Below are 25,566 nucleotides of genomic sequence, written 5' to 3'. Positions count from 1 at the left end.
CTGTATAAAACATGCATATTAATTAGCAATTGCCATGTAAACATAAACCACTTAGCACGGAGCCCCTCCTTGACAAACTGCACCCTTCCATTCCATTTGCTCTGTGGTCCACAGAAATATGGCTATTACCAACTTATGGCATTTACTATGGTCTTCAGGAATATGGCCGCCACGATATTTCTCTATCTGTGATCTACAGAAACATGGCCGCCGCTCACTTAGGAGTCAGACTGGGACAAGCGACGTGAGGAATTGTGGGGGTTGTAGTTTATCCTGTGGTAAGAGGCACGCGTCCTAACGAAGTGGAGAACTACGACTCCCAGAATCCTTCGCGGTTCTCACTGACGGTCAGTCTTCTGCTGCCGGGAGAGAAAGAGAGAGGTGAGAGCTTTGATATGTATAATTACTTTACCTCTCCCCATTATTATGTATGATTGTGTTATGTAAGGGGGTGGGAGAAAGTTATGGTGGGCTATTTCCCTGCAGCAGCCCTGGGTGGACACATGAGACGGCCTCTCCCAGCACAATAGCCGGTGCTTCTGTCATTTCCTGATTTCTGGGGCACGATTACTACATGGGAAGTTGACCCAAAGTTTAATACAGTCTAGAGACTTGTATTTATGTGTTTATTACCCTCAGGGCTGCAGGTAATCATTCTGAAAAGTTTACCTCCCTTGTGTTTTTTTTTGGGGGGGGAAGGGGGGCATTTCTCCTGCACCCAGGATAGCATGTGATCAATGCCACTGGCTGTGTGATGGAACATGCTAAATGGGAGTGTCAGCTTGCTGTCGCATCGCTGAATCAGTGGCAGGTGCTCAATATGCTGCCAGAGCAGAACATTTCCCTCTGTCAGAGGGAATAGGATGGAGAAAAGGATTAAGATGCAATGGAGCACTTGGCAACGTAGCAGTTTTTGCCCACCGCTGATGGTCACCTGGCTTGTTTTAGTAAGATTTGGTGGGGAGTAGCATCCACCAGGCCCCTAGACTGGGAGGCATGTTCCGCTGGGTGGTGGGGAAGAGCCTCTTGTCCATGGATTGGACAAGGGAGAGGCTTGGCCGCTCCTCTCCTCCTCCAAAGCCCCCCATACCATGGACCATGCAGGTTGGTATAGCTCAGGGTGCTCCTGAGAAAGCTCTGTTGGTGGGCAGAAAAAGGGGGAGGGGGGGATCACTTGTGTGCTGAGTTGTACGGCCCTGGAGCAAGCCCTTAAAGCTGCAGTGGCCTAATTTATAAACAAAAATGGCCTGGTCGCTAGGGGGGGTTAAGCCCGTGGTCCTTAAGTGGTTAATGAGTTGTTGGAAACTCCTCTCCCAAATACTTTTCATGTTGTATTCTCTCTCTGCAGATGTCACCAGCAGACATGGAGCTCCAGTTACTGGAACATCTACGTCAGTCGCTGTCCATCGACCAAAACAAAGATCTGATCATTGAGAAGCTTCTGAATCTCACGCTAGAGATCATCCACCTGCTGACCCAGGAGGCAAGTGGACCTGCTGAGGCCAGAGCCTGTAGTCTTCAGTTCTAGGCACACCAGCCTCTGATAGGGACCCTTTCAATGTATCCAGCGCGTACATGCAGTACACCTTAAAATCAGTTAAAACATGTAGAAACAGATGCCCAGTCTCCAATTGCAGTTGGCTGATGGTGTAATGGTTAAGGGCTCTGCCTCTGACACAGGAGACCAGGGTTCGAATCTCGGCTCTGCCTGTTCAGTAAGCCAGCACTAATTCAGTAGGAGACCTTTGGCAAGTCTCCCTTACACTGCTACTGCCAATAGAGTGCGCCCTAGTGGCTGCTGCTCTGCTCTGGCGCTTTGAGTCCGCAAGGTGAAAAGCGCAATATAAATGTTATTTGTCTTGTCTTGTCAATTCCGACCGGTTTTGGCATCCCTGACAACGGCGGAATGCCGAAACCAGTCGAAGTCGATACATTTAAAGAGTCCCTGTCATAAGGGCCCAGGATATGAGTACTTTTACTGTTTTATTCATCATTTTGAAATAAAAGTATTTGTTTTTGCATTTTACTGAGCATCTGCATTTATCTTTTGGTGGTGGTCACCATATATGTGTTGAGCACTGGGAGACTGCAGGAAGCCAGTTCAAATTACTTCTAATCTAGTGCTAAGGATATAACCAGAACATAATAATTTGATGCCTACACTGCATTGGGGGGGGGGGGGGGGGGGGGGAGATGACGACACATAGATGGGGTGACCCCACAGGCAGCGGACACAGAAGTTCAGCAGATTCTATGCTGAAATCTATTGAAAATATGTGCACAATCTGTGGCGGAATTCAGTCAGGTAGTTCCCTCCCTGGTCAGTTAATGATACGATCTGTTGACAACATTGACCAGTGTATGGCCAGTATAAAGGTGGACTGGTCATCCAGGAACAGTAAGGATGTTTTTGAGCAATTTGACGGTCCCTAAATTGTCACCTCCCCATGGCACCTTTTTATTTTCATGTAAAGCGGAACTGAAATAAATATGGCAGCCTCCATACCCCTCTCACATCGGTTCCCTTTAAAGCAAACCTGGACTCAGAACTTCCTCTCTGTTTTAAAATATACACAACAGCATAATAACCTTTTTTTAAAAAAAAAAAAAATCTTTGTTACAGCTGATACAAATCCTGCAATAAATCTGCAGTGTGTCTACATCCTGCTTTCATAGAAGCAGACATATTGTTAACATCCTGTGCTTTCAAATTGGCATGTCTGTCTTATCTGCCGTGGGCAGTCAGCTGACCCAGGGGAGAGTTTTATCTATAACTTATTAGTCACAGGTGAGGGGGAATTAGACAGGCTAAACTCTCTAAATACATACAGGGAGCATTTCTAAATGTTTTCTTTCCATCCTGTGCAAGAGTTCAGGTCCACTTTAATGGTCACAGCGGGTAAATCTGAAGTCGTAGCAGCGGTAACGGCTCTGGCTCTTCCGGTAACAGTGCTGCTGTCTTGCAGGATTTTGTTGTAGTGAGAAAGTCACATGACCACATCGGAGATGACCGCGCCCCCTGCTTGTCGGGCCGGAGCAGCAGCGTGGCGAGTCCCGTTATGGAGTCCAAATCACCCCCCATGGCTGAGGAGACTGGCTATGAGGTGATGGACCGGCGGCCTGGCAAGAGCTCTTGTAAGGATTCCGTAAAGGTAAATCCTATTTCTTACAGGGAAACTCAAGACTTCCTCTGTTTTTATTTTTATTTTATTTATTTGTGTATCTGTTTACTAAATATGGCCGTGTTCCAGGTATCAGTGAAGCGGGAAGAGGTGGCCGTCTCCTTGTCCCTCACTGAATGGGATCATCCGGAACAACGTAAGAAAAGTCACACGGACGCCTCACAACATCCTGGCTCATTAGGTAAGAGGGATCATGTGACGTCAGCTTAAAGAGAATCTGTAAAATTCTTACAATAAAAAGCATACCATTCTATTCATTATGTTCTCCTGGGCCCCTCTGTGCTGTTTCTGCCACTCTCTGCTGCAATCCTGGCTTGTAATTTCCAGTTTTAGGCAGTGTTTACAAACAAGACATAGCAAATGATACGCTGAGAAGAGCCGAGTGTGAGTCATACAGAGCCTGCAGGGGGCCTGGAGAGGGTGTGTATAGCTTCTAGCCAATCACAAGCAGCCCTACACATTCCAGCCTCAGCCCGACAGAGGAGAGAAGATTAGATCCTATAACAGAGATAATACAGCCACTGTTCAAATAGGAAAGGCTGCAGTAAGACAGACCACATTAGAACAGGTATAGGAACTTATAGGATAGAAAATTTTGTTACAGAGTCTCTTTAACCCATAATTCCTGATTATAACAGATCTGTCCTGCCAAAACTGACACTGCGGAATGTTTTGGTTACTGAGAGTTCCAAAGATAGAAGAAAATATACCTGGTCTCCCAGCTTGCTCTGGGAGGAATTGTGCATAATAAACAGCCTAGGCTAAGCATCACTGGGAGGGCGGGGCTGCATATAATATACAGCAATGTATAGATATGGGAAGCGTTTCTGATGCTGAAACCAGGAAAATGACCGTAACAGTGGATAAACTGAATAATTTACTGCATTCCGCTATATGTTGCTACACGGTCTCTTTATGTCTCCTGCTGTGAAATGTCACATGATGACCACTTCTGGAGGACTCTGAGCTAAGTCTGTCTGTCTGTGTCCCACAGGTCACTCTAGTGAAAGGAAAGCCACAGAGAGCGCTGGAAGTGTCCCTTATTCTCAGGGCTATACAGGAAGAGAGAAGATTCTTCAGCAGGAGTATCAGGTGGGGAAATATCATCTCTGTACTTCCTTATTGTGTTCAGGCATATATGTTTTATGTAAGAGCAGTTTATATTGGGCAGAGGATGGGAGTTAAAGAGACACTGAAGCGAGAATAAATCTCGCTTTTTGTCTCATAGTCAGCAGGGGCATGCCCCTGCTAAAACGTCGCTATCCCGTGGCTAAACGAGGTTCCCTGACCCCCCAACCCCCCCCCCCCCCCCCCCCCCCCCCCCGCAAAATCAACGACCAACTTGGTCGTAGATTTTGCTGCTCTTCAGGCAGGGCTAACGGCTGCAGCCCTGCCTCTCAGCGCCGTCTATCAGCGGCGCATCGCCGCCTCTCCCCCTCCCCTCTCAGTGAAGGAAGACTGAGAGGGGCGGGGGAGAGGCGGAGATACGCGTCTGACAGATGCTTAACTCGGAAGAGGGGATGCGCTGCTCGGAGGGGATTTCGGGGGGTAAGGGACCCCCGTTTAGCCGCGGGATAGCGGCGGTTTAGCAGTAGCACACATGCCCCTGCTGACTATTAGGTCTGAAGCGAGATTTATTCTTGCTTCAGACTCTCTTTAAAGAGACTGTAAAGAAAGAGTGCCCTATGGGGTACTTACTTCAGGAAGGGGAAGCCTCAGGTGCCTAATGAGGCTTCCCCGTCCTCCTGTGTAGCCCGATCTAGTGTTGGCATTGCCTGAAAATGGCCAAGCCAGGTTGTGAGTCACCTGTGCTGTAGAGTGATCCTGATCAGACTCGCTATTTCCGCCGGAGCCCGAGGGGGAAGCGGGCAGTGCGCTGGAACACAAAGGTTAATATTGCCATCTGCTGCTGATCGAGGGAGCCAGCGCTGGATCGGGGCTGCACAGGAGGAAGGGGGAAGTCTCACTAGAATCCAAAGGCTTCTTCCTCCTGGGGTAAGTACCCCTCCCTCAGGGGCACTTTTCTTTATTACAGGTTCTCTTTAAACGTTATTTTAAAACATTTTGGTTCAGAACTGATCATAAAGCATAGAGGACAAGAGGGTCTCTTGGGAGGAGTGAGGGTCCCAGGAATGGATGATATCTGGAGATGAATAAGGAAATATATGGAGGGCATAGTCTGTGTAAAGCTTTGTATAATAGCGTTAGGAGTTTGAACTGGATCCTTTGGGTGATTGGCAGTCAGTGGAGGGATTGGCAGAGAGGGGCAGCATCAAAGGAGCTGGAGGAGGAGGCAGGCAGCAGAGTTCAGTAGGGAATGGCAGAGAGTGGCAGCATCAGAGGAGCTGGGAGGAGAGGTGGATAGGGTGGGCAGCAGAGTTCAGTAGGGAATGGCAGAGAGTGGCAGCATCAAAGAAGCAGTAGTAGAGGTGGACAGAGCGGGCAGCAGAGTTCAGCAGGGAGTGGCAGAATCAGAGGAGCTGGGAGGAGAGGTGGAAAGAGCGGGCAGCAGAGTTCAGTAGGGAATGGCAGAGAGTGGCAGCATCAAAGAAGCAGGAGTAGAGGTGGACAGATCGGGCAGCAGAGTTCAGAAGGGAATGGCAGAGAGTGGCAGCATCAGAGGAGCTGGGAGGAGAGGTGGATAGGGTGGGCAGCAGAGTTCAGTAGGGAGTAAAAGAGAGGGGCAGTATCGGAGGAGGCGGCGGGCAGCAGTGTTCAGTAGGGAATGGCAGAGAGGGGCAGCATCAGAGGAGAGGTTGAGGAGGCGGGCAGCAGAGGTCCGTAGGGAATGGCAGAGAGGGGCAGCATCAAAGTAGGAGGAGGCGGGCAGCAGAGTTCAGTATGTATTGGCAGAGAGGGGCAGCATCAAAGGAGCTGGAGGAGTGGTGGATAGGGCAGGCAGCAGAGTTCAGTAGGTATTGGCAGAGAGGGGCAGTATCAGAGGAGGAGGTGGACAGCAGGGTTCAGTAGAGAATGGCAGAGAGGGGCAGCATCAGAGGAGAGGTTGAGGAGGCGGGCAGCAGAGGTCCGTAGGGAATGGCAGAGAGGGGCAGCATCAAAGGAGGAGGAAGCGGGCAGCAGAGTTCAGTAGGTATTGGCAGAGAGGGGCAGTATCAGAGGAGGAGGAGGCGGGCAGCAGAGTTCAGTAGGTATTGGCAGAGAGGGGCACCATCAGAGGAGCTGGAGGAGAGGTGGATAGGGCAGGCAGCAGAGGTCCGTAGGGAATGGCAGAGAGGGGCAGTATCAGAGGAGGAGGAGGCGGGCAGCAGAGTTCAGTAGGTATTGGCAGAGAGGGGCACCATCAGAGGAGCTGGAGGAGAGGTGGATAGGGCAGGCAGCAGAGTTCAGTAGGGGTCGGAGAGATGACAATCTTTTTTTGGTAATCCACATAGTGAGATGTTGGAGTAGTGAAGATGGAAATGATCAGGGCATGCAGTGTCCTCTTGTGTGTGGAAAGGCCACTTGCACAATCCACTGACATAATTGTGCTGTTTTATCCCTTATTTCCTGCTGCAGAGTTTCCTGTATGCTGACGGCTACAATTTACAGATGGGCTCCCCGCAGCTGAGGGTAAGTAACGTTCTGTGGGAAGGGCTTACACCTGGGGAGAGCTGCATTGTGTGTAATGCCTATGAGAGAATTACACAGATTCAGTACAGACCGTTTCCTAGGGTCTGTTCCCGAGGCAGGTGGTTTCAGCCGTGTATAGCCTGCGGCCCACGTATGGGTAATGTGGGGTTACAGCGATCGCCATACCCCAAATTACGTCTCCCTCCGAGTTGCTAAGGCTAAATTTGTATTTGTTTCCGCCCACTTTTTTGTTGTGGGAATAAATAGTAGCCTATGGGCTCTATTCATAAAACATTTGTGGCGAAAAAACTCCTGGAGGGAAAATACCGCAGCGGTATTTTAGACTTCTGGGTGGTCATTCATAAAAATCTTGCCAGCTGCGATGCAAGTGCGGAGATCTCCCGCTGAAAGCTGGCGGTAAGCTGTCGGAAGGCATGCGGAAACACTTCAGCCGGCAGAGTCCCTCCGTGCACTGCTCTCTCTGGGAGGTCTGTCCCATTGACTTGTATGTAATCCGCAAAATCAGAGGAAGCGGTATTTCCCGTCCACATACCGCTTCCTCTAATCTTTATGAATGGCCATTTTGTTACTTTTTTCTAGATAAATCTAGAAAAACACTGCAGAAGGCGGAAATTTCTCGCTCTGCTGGGGGATTGTAGATTTTCATGCGGGAACAGCTTTTATGAATGCCCACTTTGCTAAATGGTCGGGAAAGTCCGCTGTTTTGATCGGAAAACTTGCGGTAACCTTTTATGAATAGAGCCCTATATGTTATTCCAGGTAATGTACTATGTGTGTGCCAAATGTCATTCAAATCCGATCAGCCATTGTTGCGAGATTGAGTATCAAACATCCAAACGTTCGCATGTATAATATTAGTGAGATAAGATTGTAAGAAGTCCTGGTGTTACAATTTCTCTTGTGAGGGGTTTATAGGTACCTGTTTATCTCATCATGTCACTTCAAGAATGCTTTATTGCTTATTTTTTTTTACAGTATAAATTTATGGATTATTTAGTCAGTGTTTGCTCATTGTAAAAGCGCAATATAAATGTTATTTGTCTATTTGTCATAAATTCTATCATTGCCAGCCTAGCACCAATAAGGAAATAACTACAGCTGTAAGTGAGCTGAAGCTCAGGATCAAAATCAGATACTTACAGTACCTTCAAGTGTAACCGTCGGGCATAAAATCAATTCTTTATTTTTATCTGGTTAACAAGTAATAAGGATGCTAACCAGGCAATCCAAAAGTTAAAATCACTATTACTTTTCTTGTAGATAAATGATCATTCCCCAGTTTAGCTGACTCTTATTTGGTACACACAAAATTGGGTACACAAAATGGAAGTTGCAGGGCATGTTGGGTTGTCCTTTTTTGCTTCTCTACTTCCCCTCAGACTTGACTAATGCAGCCTGATTGGCTGAAGTCTCTTTCCCTCCCGTTTTCCCCTCCCACACCTTTGTTCCTCTGTGATTGGCCAATATTTCCCATGCTGAGACAATGCACTTTCTATAGTGGAGGGCAGGCAATGCAAACACAATCAGGCAGAGGAGAATAAGGGAAGAAATTAGATCAGAATTGGCTTCAAAATAGCCACAGTTACCATGGGAATTGCTAAGAAGAATTTTTTTTTTTTTTACTGTAGAAAAATCACTAAAATCAAAACGTGGACAGTGCAATACATGTTACGTAAGTAGAGCAAGTATTTATCTATATACATGTTTGTTTTTTTCTTCCTGATATAGTATGGCTGACAGCTCCTCTTTAAGAGAGGGAAGCATCAGGATCCTATTGAGGCTTCCCTCATTACTCCGTTGGCCCTCTTTGCTGAGCACGTCCCGCCTCCACAATGGGACCACGCAGCTCCTTTGAAGTGTGGCTGCGTGAGCCTGCCCACGGCTGCGCAGTACCTCAGAGCCCACGGCTCCGGCCTACAGTGCATACGTTTTCAGGTTCCGTCGGCCATTGCAGGGGGGGGGGGAGCTGTGCTCAGCAACGGGGAACATCACAGCAAGGAAGGAAGCCTCAATAGGATCCTGAGGCTTTCCTCTCTTTAGGTAAGTATCTAATTTTGTACCCGAGCTTCGGCTTGGGGACTCTTTAAAGTGACCCAGAGATCAATAATGAGTTTTTTACTTACCCGGGGCTTCGTCCAGCCCCAGAAGCATGGACGCGTCCCTCGCCATCCTCCGTTAAGCTGCAATCTGCTCGGGTAAGTGGCTGTGTGACGTCAGCAGGGGGCCTTCTGCGCATGCGCGGACCTTCTACAAGCGCAGGAGGCCCCGGCTGATGTCACTCAGTCAGACTGAGCCGTCTACCGGGGTTTCGTTGCGACTACACGGAGAATTCCGCTCGGACTGCGGGAGGCACGCGTAAGGACGACGAGGGACGCATCCATGCTTATGGGGTTGGAGGAAGCCCCTGGTAAGTAAAAAGTCTTTTTTTCTATCTCTGGGTCACTTTCAGTAAAATGGCTTTTGTTGGGGGTGTGTCCCTATAGTTGTGTATTATGTAAATATTTGATGGAAGGGTAAAGAGTTGACTAATGTTCTCATGTCAGGAAGGAGACTGGCTGTACCAGCGGCAGTGCAAACAGGAGGAAGCCGGGAATTTTACCCCAGGTGAGACGCCGGGCATCATAACACAGAGCGGAGCCTGACTGATACAACATACATCTGTGCCACACAATCTGCTTCCCACTGCAATGGTATTAATTATGGCCTTTATGTCACTGGTTACACTGGAGCTGGGTGGTTACATTTGTAAGTACAGTTATCCTTTAAACCAGGGGTGTCAAACTCAAATACAAGGTGGGGCGAAAATAGCCAACCTCAATCTATAGTGGTCCCCTCCTTCTCCTGTCCTATTCCCTGGTGTCTAGTGGTCCCCTCCCTCCCCTATACAGTTCCCTGGTGTCTAGTGGTCCCCTCCTCCTGTTCTGTTCCTTGGTGTCTAGTGGTCCCCTCCCTCCCCTATACAGTTCCCTGGTGTCTAGTGGTCCCCTCCCTCCCCTATTCTGTTCCCTGGTGTCTAGTGGTCCCCTCACTCCCCTATTCTGTTCCCAGGTGTTTAGTTGTCCTCTCCCTCCCTAATACAGTTCCCAGTTGTTTAGTGGTCCCCTCCCTCCCCAATACAGTTCCCAGCTGTTTAGTGGTCCCCTCCCTCCCCAATACAGTTCCCAGCTGTTTAGTGGTCCCCTCCCTCCCCAATACAGTTCCCAGCTGTTTAGTGGTCCCCTCCCTCCCCAATACAGTTCCCAGCTGTTTAGTGGTCTCCTCCCTCCCTAATACAGTTCCCAGCTGTTTAGTGGTCTCCTCCCTCCCCAATACAGTTCCCAGCTGTTTAGTGACCAGCTCCTCCCCTATACAGTTCCCTGGTGTCTAGTGGTCCCCTCCCTCCCCAATACAGTTCCTAGGTGTCTAGTGCTCCCCCCTCCACCATATGGTTTCCCAGGTGATCTAGGCTTCACCTCCAGTATAGCTGATCCTAATTATCTAGAGTGGGCCAAACATGATGACGTAAAGTGGGAAACCCACTTGCGAGCCAAATTTGATGGTTCTGAGGCCCAATAAAAATGATTTGTTTGGAAGGTCGATCGACCTGCAAAATCAAGTGATTTCTCAGGCACCCTTAGCCAATCCACATAGCTGAGATACTAATTAACCCCTCTGTGCTTTTGCGAGTTTACCTGAAGAGCATGCACTGTTGTTGGCTTGTGAGGACAGATTTGGGATACAGAATGGCAGCTATAGGCTGCCTGTAAGGCGTGTGTATGTGACAGAATCATTACCAGAACATTAGAGTAACCAAGCAGCTTGGCATGACCCAACAACACTAGGAAAGTATAGGAGACTAAAAGAGACCGAAAAGCCCTCCTATTAAATAGCAATGCTTGGTGTGATTTGCCTTAACACAGAAGGAATTTGTGATAATTCTGCTTTAAGTGAACATCTGTGGTTGCCCACAATGCACTGCTACTGAATATGCAAATAATCTCTCTATGCCCCTGAAGCCAGGCTTACATCCAGAACCACTGGTGTCTAGCAAGCCTATCCCATACAGCCATATCAATCCATGCCATGCACTGAGGAGGACCAACAGTCCGAAACAGGCTATCTGCATGTTGGATTACTGTGGCTCTGTAAATTGTATAAGCTATAGGCTCACTATACACCAGCAGTTCTGGATGCAAGCCTGGCTTCTGAGGCATAAAGAGATGATTTGCATATTCAGGAGCAGTGCATTACCAGGACATTACAATAGAAGCAGCATTGTGTATAATGTAGGCTAATGCCTCACTATAAATTTCCATGGTCTGTAGGTGTTTGCAGTGGGAGGAACCAATCAGAAAGCTGTGGGAGTGTCTCCTATACTCAGGACTGTACAGAGGCAGACCACCATGCAATCACACAGGATTATCAGGTAGGGAATGCTTAGCTGTCTGTTTCTCTGGGGCGGGACTTGTTACTTTATCCGCCCCCCAAGACCAACTATCATCTTGATTTCCTTCCATGTGCAGCCAGTTTTCCATATATAACAGAACCCTATGTGCGCAGCACCACCGCTCCATACCACGTGCTGCTTCCTCTTTCATTTGCAGCAACCCTGTTGCATGCCCAGACACCTCCTTGGGTAGCGCCCCTAGGCTCAGGCCTGCGTGGCCTTACCAGTAATCTGTCATCTTCCAATAGTGGTGATCTGGGTCGTTCCCATTGCATGTAATGTGGCCGAGTGACATGACTCGTGTAATGTGTTTTTATGTGACAGGTGGAGGCCGGAGGTGGGGGGATTCGCTGTAAGGAGGAAGAGTCTGACCCGGATCCCATCACAGAAGGTAGTGGTGGTCTAAGTGTTATTCTGCATTCATTAAAGCGCATCTGAAATTAGAGGAATATTTATTTGCTTTTTAACAATACCAGTTGCCTGGCAGTCCTGCTGATCTCTTTGGCTGCCGTAGTGGCTGAATCGCACACCTGAAACAAGCATGCAGCTAATCCGGCTAGACTTCAGGCAGAAACATCTGATTTGCATATTTTTGTTCCGGGTCTATAGCTGATTGCATTAAGGTAGCCACTAACAGTCCAATTTGTAGCGAAAAATTGTTAGAGCGATCAGAAGTTCTGATTGGATTGGTTGTAAATAATCTCCATTGATGGGCACAATCGATTACCAACGAATATAAAAATAGTCGACCGATTGGATTTTGGTCTGACCAAAATTTTGATGTTCTTGTTGGTTGTGACAAATTGGTTTGTTGATGGTGTAGTGAACGATTTTTCTTCTGATCAGAATTATCTGATCGCTCGAATGAGTTTTCAAATTGGAATTGGATCGTTAGTGGCCGCCTTTAGAGGCAGAGGATCAGCAGGGCTGGCAGGCAACTGGTATTGCTTAAAATGAAACAAATATGGCAGCCTCCGTATACCACTCACTGGAGAGTAACTCCAGTCAATGAGATGAACTTTAATAAAGTACATACAAAAAGGTAAAAAAATAAAACAGTTTTTGGGTTGCGGAACTAATCATCAGAGTTACTTTTTAATTCTTACGGGAAACTTTGGAGATGAGCCAATAAAATAGAATTCCTGACCCTCTTGATTGGCCCAGTTCTAAACTGCATACAATCTGCATGCAATTTGCATGCAAGGTGGCATTTTTAACATCTCATTGATTATCTCAGTGGATGCAGCCGTTCTTTTTTAGTGGGCACGTCATCCTGTCTGACACAAGCTTACTGTTGAGGTAGCCATACATCTAGCAATAATGGGCAGATTTGACCAAGAGACCAATCTCTCTGATTTAATTGAATTAGTTGCTTGTGGTCCGGTGTTAGCCATGGAGAGAATCCAAAGACAACAACAAAAGCTGTTTAGGTGATACATTTAATGACTAACTGTACAAGATTCCTTTGCAAGCTTTCCAAACGTTAAGTTTCTTATTCAGGCATCTTTCATAACTAGATCAGAACCATGATTCTGATCCAGCTTTGAAACATGCCTGAAGAAGAAACTTAACGTTTAGAGAGCTTGCAAAGGAATCTTGTACAGTTCGTCATTAAAGAGACACTGAAGCGAAAAAAAAATATGATATAGTGAATTGGTTGTGTACTATGAATAATTACTAGAAGATTAGCAGCAAGGAAAATATTCTCATACTTTTATTTTCAGGTATATAGTGTTTTTTCTAACATTGCATCATTCTATAATATGTGCAGATTACACAACACTCAGCATTCAAAATGAGTCTTTCAGAGCATTCTGTGAAGTAATGACCTCTCCTCTAGCAGAGGAAAAGTAAATAGTCCAGGAACAGTTGAGATAATAAAAGTCAGATAACAGCCCTCTCCAAGACTAAAGCAGGCCATACACTGGCTCGATTCACGGCCGTTTCGACAGCAGATCCGATCCTGGGATCGGATCTGCTGCCAATCGCTTGCGCTAAACGCACCCGCCGATCCGATTCCCTCCCGAAATCGGATCGGACCGTCGATCGCGCCGTGCGGGAAATTACCCTCGATCGCCCGGCGGTAGGAGCGCGTCGCTTGCGGCGTACGATTCGGGCCCGATCCGAGCATGTATACATTACCTGAAGCTGGCTCCGGGGTCCTCTTCTCCTCGCTGCACCGCATTTCCGCATGTCCCAGTGTACGCTTATACTTCCTGTGTCACTCCGGTGACCAGGAAGTTGAAATAGAGGGCGCTCTATTTGAACTTCCTGGTCACGGAGTAACACAGGAAGCGCCGGGATGGAGCAAGAACAGCGGTGCGGTGCAGTGCGGAGAAGATGCCCGGGAGCCAGCCTCAGGTAATGTATACGGGGGGGGGGGGGGGGGGACAGGCGGCAGGAGCAGCTGAACAGATTGTGATCGGTTTCAGGCTGAAATCGATTCACAATCTGTTTGCAGTAAAGGCAGCCATACGATCCCTATCTGATCAGATTCGATCAGATAGGGATCTGTCAGCTGGTCGATCTAATGGCACATCGACCAGTGTATGGCCACCTTAACTAACTCAGAGAGCTTAATGGCTTGTTTGCATAGAGATAACAACTGGAGTTTCTCAACTCTTCCTGTACTGGAAACAATTAGACTGATGTATCTGATCTTAATGTTTTATTTCTTAGCTGTACTACACATACAAATCATAATATCATCATATTTTTTTCCGCTTCAGTGTCTCTTTAAAGGTATCACCTAAACAGCTTTTGTTGTTATATCTTCGGCTTCTAATCTGATTAGAGAGAGATCTGTTGGCTGCCCATACACTGCAGGCCGATTCCCAATCGATTTCACCATGAGATCTCTCGGGAATCTGCCGAGCCCGCCGCGTCCGCCACCTCGCCACTGTGTATGTGCTGTAATGTGTATGTGCTGTAATGTGCATTTATACATCACCTGTCCTGTGTCGCGGTGTCCATCCGTCTTCCGTCTCCTATTCGCCGCAGACACGCTGCCGGCATTGTGCATGTGTGATGTCACGCGCCGGCGTGCTCTGCGCCTGCAGTGTGTATGCAGCTTATAGGAGACAGAAGACAGATGGACACCGTGACACAGGACAGGTAATGTATAAATGCACATTACAGCACATACACATTACATACATACACACACAGGGCCGGGGGTTTCATCGCTCGTCCCGATATCGCTCGCTGTTACTGCCGTGCACCCAATCGCCGGGGGTTTCATCGCTCGTCCCGAGATCGCTCGCTGTTACTGCCGTGCACCCAATCGCCGGGGGTTTCATCGCTCGTCCCGATACCGCTCGCTGTTACTGCCGTGCACCCAATCGCCGGGGGTTTCATCGCTCGTCCCGATATCGTCGCTGTTACTGCCGTGCACCCAATCGCCGGGGGTTTCATCGCTCGTCCCGATATCGCTCGCTGTTACTGCCGTGCACCCAATCGCCGGGGGTTTCATCGCTCGTCCCGATATCGCTCGCTGTTACTGCCGTGCACCCAATCGCCGGGGGTTTCATCGCTCGTCCCGATATCGCTCGCTGTTACTGCCGTGCACCCAATCGCCGGGGGTTTCATCGCTCGTCCCGATATCGCTCGCTGTTACTGCCGTGCACCCAATCGCCGGGGGTTTCATCGCTCGTCCCGATATCGCTCGCTGTTACTGCCGTGCACCCAATCGCCGGGGGTTTCATCGCTCGTCCCGATATCGCTCGCTGTTACTGCCGTGCACCCAATCGCCGGGGGTTTCATCGCTCGTCCCGATATCGCTCGCTGTTACTGCCGTGCACCCAATCGCCGGGGGTTTCATCGCTCGTCCCGATATCGCTCGCTGTTACTGCCGTGCACCCAATCGCCGGGGGTTTCATCGCTCGTCCCGATATCGCTCGCTGTTACTGCCGTGCACCCAATCGCCGGGGGTTTCATCGCTCGTCCCGATATCGCTCGCTGTTACTGCCGTGCACCCAATCGCCGGGGGTTTCATCGCTCGTCCCGATATCGCTCGCTGTTACTGCCGTGCACCCAATCGCCGGGGGTTTCATCGCTCGTCCCGATATCGCTCGCTGTTACTGCCGTGCACCCAAACGAGCAAGTCGCCCCCGACATCTTGCAGCATGTCCGACCAATACATGCGACCAATATCTGCCCCGAAATTGGTCACAACGTCAATCAGGCATGCACTTGGCGGCACCGATTTTCATCCGATTCCGAATATAATAATTGAATCGGATGGTCGATCGGCCAAGTCATCTGATGGCCACCTTTAAAGAGAAACTCCGACCCAGAATTGAACTTCATCCCAATCAGTAGCTGATATACCCCCTTTCCCATAAGAAATCTTTTCCTTTTCACAAACAGACCATCAGGGGGGTCTGTATGGCTGATATTGTGGTGAAACCCCTCCCACAGGAGACTGTGAGGACCATGGTACTCCTGGCAGTTTCCTGTCTGTGAACCTCGTTGCATTGTGGGAAATAGCTGTTTACAGCTGTTTCCAACTGCCAAAAAAGCAAGCAGCAGCTACATCACCTACCAGCAGTAAAAATGTCACCATGTGATAAATGTCAGAATGTAAATCAGGGAGAGGAAAGCTTTCACAATGGGCAAACACTGACTAAATCATTTATACATAATTATTGTAAAAATGAAGCACTTTTTTATTACATAATTCTCACTGGAGTTCCTCTCTATGCTGGTGAATATCCCTTTTGGTTTTCATCTGTTTCCAGTGACTGGTTCTCTTTTTGTTTGGCAGAGGCCTCCTCCTCACACGAGGTGGAAGTGAAGCTGTATCACTGCACGGAGTGCGACGAATGCTTCACCAGTCACCTGGATCTTTCCGCCCATCACAAGACGCACACTTCCGGCCGCCTCTTCTCCTGCGCCATCTGCCGGGTCTTCTTCCACTCCGAGGTGTCCTTCATGAAACACCAGCGCTGCCACGTGGAGGGCGAGTCCGTCTCCGGGGATCAGGCGTTCGCCGTGCGCTCCACCATCGTCCGACACCCGGGCCACACCGGCGAGAAGCCCTTCAAGTGCATGGAGTGCGGACGCTGCTTCGCCATCAAGTCCACGCTGGTCAAACATCAGCGGGTCCACACGGGGGAGCGTCCCTTCACGTGTCGCCTGTGCGGCCGCTCCTTCAGCCAGAGCTGTAACCTGCACCGACATCAGAGGCGGCACGGGGCGGAGAGAATCCCCCCCGCCAGCAGACTAAAGGTACCTTCCGGTCACCTGTGAAAGGGACCAAATGGTGGCGACCACTACCTGCCTCTGAGCCTCCAGTCCATAGCTGGAGATCACATGACTCGCGAAGCAGTGCTGGTTCCGGGGCCTGGAGAGCGAGGATTATATTACAATCAATAGACTTACACACAGGTAGCCTCAGACTTACGGACGACCCACCTATACGAACGACTGAAAATGTGGAATTTGATTTTGCGGTAACAAATCAAAAATGTATTTTTCTTTTTAAAACAGACTTTGGAGTTTTTGAGAAAATTAATAAAAAAAAATTCTAAGAGATAAATTGCGTAAAATGACGTGCTGGGGTGCACTTTACTATATAGCAGGGGTGTCAAACTCGAACACAAAGTGGGCCAAAATTGTACAATGGAACCTAGTCGCAGGCCAATGTCTTCTGGCCACCTTTCTCCCTTATAAAGTTCCCTGGTGTCTAGTGGCCTCCCCTATACAGTTCCCTGGTGTCTAGAGGCCCCCACCCTCTCCTATACAGTTCCCTAGTGTCTAGTGGCCCTCCCTCCCCTATACAGTTCCCTGGTGTCTAGTGGCCCCCACCCTCCCCTATACAGTTCCCTGGTGTCTAGTGGCCCTCCCTCCCCTATACAGTTCCCTGGTGTCTAGTGGCCTCCGTTATACAGTTCCCTGGTGTCTAGTGGCTCCCCTCCCTAATACAGTTCCCTGGTGTCTAGTGGCCCTCCCTCCCCGATACAGTTCCTTGGTGTCTAGTGGCCTCTGTTATACAGTTCCCTGGTGTCTAGAGGCCCCCACCCTCTCCTATACAGTTCCCTGGTGTCTAGAGGTCTTCACCCTCCCCTATACAGTTCCCTGGTGTCTAGAGGCCCCCACCCTCCCCTATACAGTTCCCTGGTGTCTAGAGGCCTTCACCCTCTCCTATACAGTTCCCTGGTGTCTAGAGGCCTTCACCCTCTCCTATACAGTTCCTTGGTGTCTAGTGGCCTCTGTTATACAGTTCCCTGGTGTCTAGAGGCCCCCACCCTCTCCTATACAGTTCCCTGGTGTCTAGAGGCCCTCTCTCCCCTATACAGTTCCTTGGTGTCTAGTGGCCTCTGTTATACAGTTCCCTGGTGTCTAGAGGCCTTCACCCTCCCCTATACAGTTCCCTGGTGTCTAGTGGCCCCCACCCTCCCCTATACAGTCCCTGGTGTCGAGGCCCCCACCCTCCCCTATACGGTCCCTGGTGTCTAGAGGCCCTCATCCTCCCCTATACAGTTCCCTAGTGTTTAGTGCTTTCCCCGTACCTCCCCCCCATATGGCTTCCCTGGTGATCTAGGGCTTCACCTCCAATATAGCTTCCCTGGTGGTCTAGCGTGGGCCAAACATTATGTAAATTGGGGAAACCACACAGGGGGCCAAATTTAATGGCTCTGAGGGCCAGATTTGGCCCGCAGGCTGAAGTTTGACATGTATGCTATATAGCGAGTTCAGAGTTCTACATACACATTTTATACATTGTAAAACAAACCTGTTATCCAGCGCCGGGCCCCTCGGGAAGTTTGTGGGTATTATGTGAAATCACTTACATTTCAAAACCGTAATTACAGCAGGGTATCCGGAACCGGCGGGGATCAACTGATGCCAGATACATGTGCTTGCCGGTTGCTTGAGCAACTGGCCTAACCCCCCTCCCCCCCCCCCCCCCCCCCACCAGCATTAATTTCTGAGTTTCCAGGAATGTCCTGTCACCATCCTGAAGCTCCTAGTAGCTTTCCAGCTTCCTCTGTGCACAGCTCCTGGTATGTCACCTGATCTGTGTCGGGTCACATGACAGGCCGGGAGCCGTGCACAGAAGCGGAAAAGCTGCCAGGAGCAACAGGACGGTTAGAGGAAATCGCTGGAGGCTCGGTAAATATTTGATCAGCAAAACCCCTTTAAACACAGTCCCCGTTATCCCTCAGTTGTGTCGGTCAGTTGAGCCTTCTAGTTGCCTGGGTTCCGGATAACAGGGACTTAGCTGTACAAAGAATCGAAATTGCAAGTTTTTATATGATACAGAGGGACTCTGTGGGGTCACGGTGGCAGAACCTGAAGGAACAGGCAGACAGAGGTGACACTGAGGGGGACATTGGAGGGACAGGGGACAGAGATGGTGTGTGGTTCAATTTAAAGGACCTCTGTCGCAAAAATCATCAAATGTAAAATATATATAAACGTATACATAAAAGAAGTACATTTCTTCCAGAGTAAAATGAGCTATAAATTTCTTTTCTCCTATGTTGCTGTCACTTACAGTAAGTAGTAGAAATGTGAAAGAGCCGACAGGTTTTGAACTAGCCCATCTCCTCATGGTGAGTTCTCAGATTTTTCTTTTTCAAAAGCACTTAGTGAATAGCATTTGCTCTGTCCAACTGCCAAAAAAAAAAGTGTACGGTGAGCAGGGAGGCCGGCCAGCATCTTTGTATAAATCTTTTTCAGGGAGTGTCTTTATAAAGAATAAAGGCCATGCAGAGAATCCCCCATGTAGAGATGGACTAGTCCAAAACCTGCCGGTAATGTCAGATTTCTACTAAAGTAATCTATGGGTCATTTTACTCTTACGGTACTTCTTATTTGTATGTGTTTACATATATTTAAATTTTAAGATTTTTGCAACAGTGGTCCTTGAATGGATCCTGCAGTCCCTATCTCGTTTATTAACCGAGGACTACCTGTATATGTCAAAATAAGATCAATAATGTAATTGGAGTGCTACTGATGTCCACTCTCCAGAGGGTCTGGGACCCCCTGGCTGCCTGGACACTATACAGCAGCTAGAGGATTATTGGATATCTGTAGGGGATAACAATCCCTATTTCTGGGCTGGATTTAGCATATTCATATTGCAGCTTCCAGGAGTGTTAGTGGGAGGAGCCTCAGCTGAGCCCAGCAGTGGCAGTCCTGACTGACTCAGAGGAAGCAGGGTGCCTATTGGACAGAAGCAAAGCAGGGGCGGGAGCCTCAGATATAATGGATTACTGAACGCAACAGTCATTCCAGACTACTAACCATTCCTAGTGTGTAGATCCTAAAGGACAGCGGGTGCCTGTGATTCAGTTGGCTCTGTTAGGGATTTTGAAATGAGAATGAGGGCTCGTTTCCACTATCGCGAATCTGCATGCGTCCAACGCATGCAGATTCGCACATGTAATGCAAGTGGATGGGCCTGTTTCCACTGTAGCGTTGTTGAGGTGCGTTTTTTTCAGCGGTGAAAAAACGCACAAAAGAGCCAACGAATTCGCCTGAGAGTGGAACGCATGCGAATCGCCGCTAATGTATTTAATAGGAAATTCGCATGCTGTTTTGGTATGCGAATTTTCATGCGAATTCGCATGAAATCAATGGAAAAGCACACCGGCATTGCCATGGTTAAATTCGCATGCATCATCATCCATGCGAATTTGCATGCGAATTCGCACGAAAATTCGCATGCACACGCATGCAAAATTCGCATCTGCATGCGAATTTTGCCGCAGCGATTTCGCAACGCAATAGTGGAAACGAGCCCTGAATGTACAATATGAGGTAATTAATTGTATGTATAGTACATTAGTAGCAAAGAGAGTCTTATTGGTTTCCAGTACAGGAAGAGTTTAAAAAAACTGCTGTTATCTATGCAAAAGAGCTTCTCTGAGCTCTCCGACCAAACTTGGGTGGAATACAGTGCTGTTTTCTGAAACACATACACATCAAAGAAACAATGAGACACAGCTTAAAGGGGAACTTCAGCCTAAAGAAAACATACTGTCATTAAGTTACATTACTTATGTTAATTAAAATAGATAGGTAATATAATCTCTTACCCACCCGGTTTTAAAAGAACAGGCAAATGTTTGTGATTTCATGGGGGCAGCCATCTTTTTGGTTGAAAGGAGTTGACAGGGAGCATGAGACACAGTTCCAACTGTCCTGTGTCCTGATCACCCCTCCCAGCTGTGCGCTAGGCTTCAAATCTCAAATTCAAAATTAAAGAAAAAAAATTGCATTAAAACAGCAGAATGAGAACATCATCATCAGAAATCCCATCATGCTTTGCACAGCATAAGGGGAAAAATGCCCGGGCAGATTTCTTCTGTGCAGCTAAAAATGAGGCTTGGGTAAGAAAAACAAAGTTCTGATGCTGTGAATCTGTTAAAGAAACACCAAGCCTTTTCAGTGCTGCTGAGTAGATTTTTAGTCTGGAGGTTCACTTCAAAGCGAATATAACCTTGCATTTCATCTTTGCTCTAAAACATTATTTACAGCATATTATATGCAACTAGCATTTTTTTTTTTACTGGACCAGCATTTGAAGGGTTACACACAGAGCTTGAAAGTTCAGTGCAGTGAAATGTGGACACATCCGAAGTTGTAGATTATGTTATCTTGTGTTTACCTAAATGTATCAAGTGAGGAATGTAACACATTCTCTGACCGTGGAGAAGCTCCTGGACACAGACCAGGGCTGTGGAGTCGGTCCAAAAATCCACCGACTCCGACTCCTCAGTTTAGGATTCCACCGACTCTGACTCCGACTCCTCGACTCCAACTCCTCTAATTTGCATATTACAATTTTGTTGATTAAAAGTATGTAACATGAAATTCGTCTCTTAACTGCCAACGCTTAGGAATTTTACAAGACAACTGAAGTGAGAAGGATATGTAGACTACTATATTTATTCCCTTTAGACTAAAACTAGTCCTTGGTAAGAGTACTTGTAAAAGGTACAAACCGGAACAAAGAACATCTATCAGGCCCTAGGCAATGTAAATGTGGGTACATGTAAGAATGATGTGCAGGTACTCTGCAGGGGAATGAGGAGATTGTAAACAGACAACACCTCTGTGTTCAATGTGCACAGCATTCTCAGTGGATTCCCTGCAGCTCTGTGGGGAGTGCATATGTAGAGTATAGTACTACTGTGTAACAAAGTAAACCTAAGACAGATTAAATTAAAGTTTTATACATACCTGGTTCTTCCTCCAGCCGCCTTCAGGATAATCAGTCCCTCGTTGTCCTCCTCCACCACCTGGATCTTCTGCTATGAGTCCAGGTACTTGAGCCAGTCGGGCGTAGTGCGCATGCACACACTCCGCCGCCAGGAGCATACTACACCTGTGCAGCACTATTGCGCAGGTGCAGAATGTTCCTGGCTGCGGGAGCGGCATGCGGCCGGACAGCGCTGACTGGCTGAATTACCAGGACTCATAGCAGAAGATCCGGGTGGTGGAGGACAGCGAGGGACTGATTAGACTGAAGGGGGCTGGAGGAAGCCCCAGGTATGTATAAAACTTTACTTTTCATCCGTCTCAGTTACCCTTTAATTTGTAGTCACCAAACCAAATTTTAACAACATATCAAATTATTTGATTTCATCAGCAAAGGGAGTGCATACATTTGCATAAATCAGCATCAATGCAGAATTATTTCCATCTCGTTGACCATCTCTATTAGTGACACAGCTACACATCAGGCTTTATTCTTACAGCATAGATGTTATTTAGTATATATAAGAGATTCCTGTGTACACATCATATATACAGTCACAATCAGATATGTATATCTGACCTTAAAAATACGGGACTGCTTTATTGAAGCAGCACAAGTAACTATTTTTGATTGGTTTATTTCATATTTGTGGACTAAGCACAGCTATTACGGTATATATAGTGTATATATACATTATTTTTAATGACTATTATCTGAGAAATAGAAAAATTTATCATATTTTCTATTTTAATTACAGTTACAAATTTATTCGGAGTCGGTGCATTTTTTCCCGACTCCGACTCCAGGCACCCAAAATTGCCCGACTCCACGACTCCGACTCCACAGCCCTGACACAGACAGAGAGTCAAAGCATGTCTGCCTGCAAAACAGCAACGAATAAAACCAGTTATTAATAAAATGCAAAGTCAGCTCTAAGCAAAAAACGGTACTTTTGGGAACCTATAACTTCTAAATGAATAATAATATTTATGCACAAATGCAAATATGATAACCGTATGGCATATAACAATTAGGAAAACATGTTTTTATTGAATATTATGTCCGAGTTTTATACCTCTTTAAGATCAGGTTTTACTACAGGGAAGTTCAAAGGGTCATTAGCTCTGCTCTGTTTCCTAGTTTAAAATACAGAGTGTGGTTTATAAACTACAAATATGACAGAATAATGCAATGTTATGAATGGCTATATAACTGAAAATAAAAATGAGACACTTTTCTTTGCTACTAATGTTCTATTTGTCAGCTGTACTACACATACAATTCATTATATCATACTTTTTTTTTTCTGCTTCAATGTTGCTTTATATACTGTTTTATGTAGATTTTCAGCCCACCCAACAGTTTGTGAAGTGAAAAGTGTCCGTTTACTGCAAGAGACTGTTAGAAAGTCAATGCGTTCTCACATTTTGTATATAGAGTTTTTTTTACTGTATTTTATGAACTTAAAAACCTGGAAATGAATAAAATCGATAAAAATCTTTAAAAACAAAATTCTGTGGCTCCCGTTATCTTAGGATAGGAGCGATCTCTAGAGGGTCAATGAGAAGGATTCTGGCTTGCATGCAGATTTCATGCAACTTCTATGCGACTTGGAATCAGTCAATGAAATGTACATCTGTCCGTTGGGATGAACTCTATTCCCAGCTGCTGACCATCGGCATTCAATTTGCATGCAAACTAGAATCATTAGTGTCTCATTGGCCATCTTTGCTTGTCACATGGCAACAGTTGCAGAACTTAAAAGTTCCCCTGACCTGTTTTTTTTATTTTTTTTACCCCCATATACTTTTAATACTGTTTTGTTATTGCAGCACCTTCTTCCCCGCTCTAGGGCCCGCTGTAGTCCCCATTCTGCTCATTTGTAATCTTCGACTGAGCAGAACGTCGAATATGGGTGGGGAGGAAGTGGCAGTGCTTCCTCCCCTCTGCCCATCCATAACTCCACCCCTTCCACCCGCAGCTATAGCACAGGGGAGCTGCCCTGTGTGTGGGCTTGTGGTAATTGAGGTTGGATATCCTTCTGACCTCAATCACCACAAGCCCACACACAGCGCAGCTCCCCTGCGCGGTGTGTGCAGTGAATCAAATGGGGAACTATAGTAGCGAGTGGGGGGGGGGGGCGGGACTAAGAACGGGCAGGGGGGAGGAAGAACTGCCACTTCGGTCCACAGGGGACGCTGGAGGGGGGAGGATGGTGCTGTGTGCTTGTCACAGCACCAGTATTAAAACAGAATTAAAAGTATTGGAGACGGAGGGGACCAGCTCAGGGGTACTTTAAAGGGGCACTCTAGTGAAAGAACTGCACATGTACACCCCAGTGTATAATACACACGTCACAAGAGTTGTGTTTAGGGTGCAGGGATGACGAGGCGTGGTGTTGTTTAAAGTCGAATTGAGCAAAAAAGGGTGCCAGACATTTGGGTGCTGCCACAGACTATAATATGTATTACGGCTATAGCAGTGCTCAGAAGGTAATTTGAGAGACGGAGCCCAAATTACAAAAATACAGTGCAGTTCAGCCAGCTGAATTGCACCTTTCCCAAGTCCCGGGGGGGGGGGGGGGGGGGGGGAGGAGCTTCGCTTGCTGCGGAAATCTCTGACTTTTAACAATTAAACCAGGAAGTGTAATGTGGGAGGGGCTTCCATAGACCGCCCCAAAAAGTAGACTGGTTTCCTGTACAACTACCAACTTTTTTAAAAAAAAAATAGACTTCCTATTAAAGATGCCAAATATCCTGCAAATTGAAAGGAAAGCATGACCACAAACTCTCTTATAGAAAAAAAAACAGTTCCAAGGTGATGTACAGGGTGGGCCATTTATATGGATACACCTTAATAAAATGGGAATGGTTGGTGATATGAACTTCCGGTTTGTGGCACATTAGTATATGTGAGAGGGAAAACTTTTCAAGATGGGTGGTAACCATGGCGGCCCTTTTGAATCCAACTTTTGTTTTCTCAATAGGAAGAGGGTCAGGTGAAACATCAAACTTATTGGGAATTTCACACGAAAAACAATGGTGTGCCAGGTTTTAACTGAACTTTATTCTTTCATAAGTTATTTACAAGCTTCTCTTTGTTTACAGCCATTGACATGTCGCCGAAATTAACACGTGAGGAGCGGATAGAAATTGTGTTGATGTGTAGTAAAGCAAAGGGTCACAATTGGGTGCTGAGTCTATAAACCGGACTGCCCCGACAGTCCTACAGGTACAATAAATCCTACCTAATAAAAGCTAACTGTCGCTGTGTCCAGCAGTTTTGTCCCTGTGCCTCAGGATTTTTGTTACTGCGCATGTGCGCAGTAACGGACAGCTGGAACCAGTGAACTGGACAGGTGGGCGGGTGTGGGCGCGTGCCTGGGCACTGGCGGCGGCGGCCGTAGACCTAGGGCCCTTTTTTAAACGGACTGGGTCTACTAGTAAAGAATAATTGACTCGCACACAAGCACAGTGATTAGAATGCATAAGGTTTTTATTGAACAAGAAATGGGTATATACACAGCAGTATACCATAGAGATACCACAAAAAGTGGGAGCAAATCAAGGGAATCCCCTGGAGACATATAGCAGGCAAATGTCAGTACATATAAAGGTTTGCACAAATCAAATGAGCATGAGAAAACAGACATTTGTTTGGGTTAGTTACACCCTTTTCAGGGGGTTCTCTTCATCAGAGGATATTAACCTCCTTGCCGGTTATCCCGAGCTCAGCTCGGGGTAACCTGCCGCGGAGGATTCCTCAGGCCCTGCTGGGCCGATTTGCATAATTTTTTTTATACACGCAGCTAGCACTTTGCTAGCTGCGTGTCACTTACGATCGCCGCCGCTCCGCGCCGATTCGCCGCTACCCGCCGCATCAGAGGGTGCCCCCTCGAGACCCGTGCGCTGCCTGGCCAATCAGAGCCAGGCAGCGCTGAGGGGTGGATCGGGACTCCCTCTGACGTCACGACGTCGGTGACTTAATCGCGCCCGTCGCCATGGCGACGGGGAAGCCCTCATGGAAATCCCGTTCAGAACTGGATTTCCGGATGGGCATATGCGCCGGCGGCGATCGGCACATACGGGGGACACCGCAGGGAGGGGGGAAGCATGTAGCATTGCATCCTCCCTGCCGTGCGCAGCACATTT

The 25,566-nt window shown here is 47.5% G+C and overlaps 1 protein-coding gene across 2 annotated transcripts; it reads left to right on the top strand.

The window, feature by feature from the left end:
- Positions 1–302: 302 nt before the first annotated feature.
- On the top strand, positions 303–16,738 carry LOC137543423 (oocyte zinc finger protein XlCOF8.4-like). Of its 2 annotated transcripts, none has more exons than XM_068264682.1 (10): positions 303–381; positions 1,349–1,483; positions 2,967–3,152; positions 3,252–3,363; positions 4,177–4,274; positions 6,699–6,752; positions 9,317–9,377; positions 11,078–11,178; positions 11,524–11,590; positions 15,965–16,738. In XM_068264682.1, the coding sequence occupies exons 2-10, from the start codon at positions 1,349–1,351 to the stop codon at positions 16,447–16,449; spliced, it is 1,299 nt and encodes a 432-aa protein (XP_068120783.1). In that variant the 5' UTR covers positions 303–381; the 3' UTR covers positions 16,450–16,738. The 2 variants fall into 2 exon arrangements, with proteins under 2 accessions (XP_068120783.1, XP_068120782.1); XM_068264681.1 differs by lacking the exon at positions 303–381 and adding an exon at positions 469–647.
- The last annotated feature ends 8,828 nt before the right edge of the window (positions 16,739–25,566 follow it).

Source organism: Hyperolius riggenbachi, chromosome 2, assembly GCF_040937935.1.
Source record: "Hyperolius riggenbachi isolate aHypRig1 chromosome 2, aHypRig1.pri, whole genome shotgun sequence".
Classification (NCBI taxonomy): Eukaryota; Metazoa; Chordata; class Amphibia; order Anura; family Hyperoliidae; genus Hyperolius; species Hyperolius riggenbachi.
This window is presented reverse-complemented; position numbering and strand designations above follow the sequence as displayed.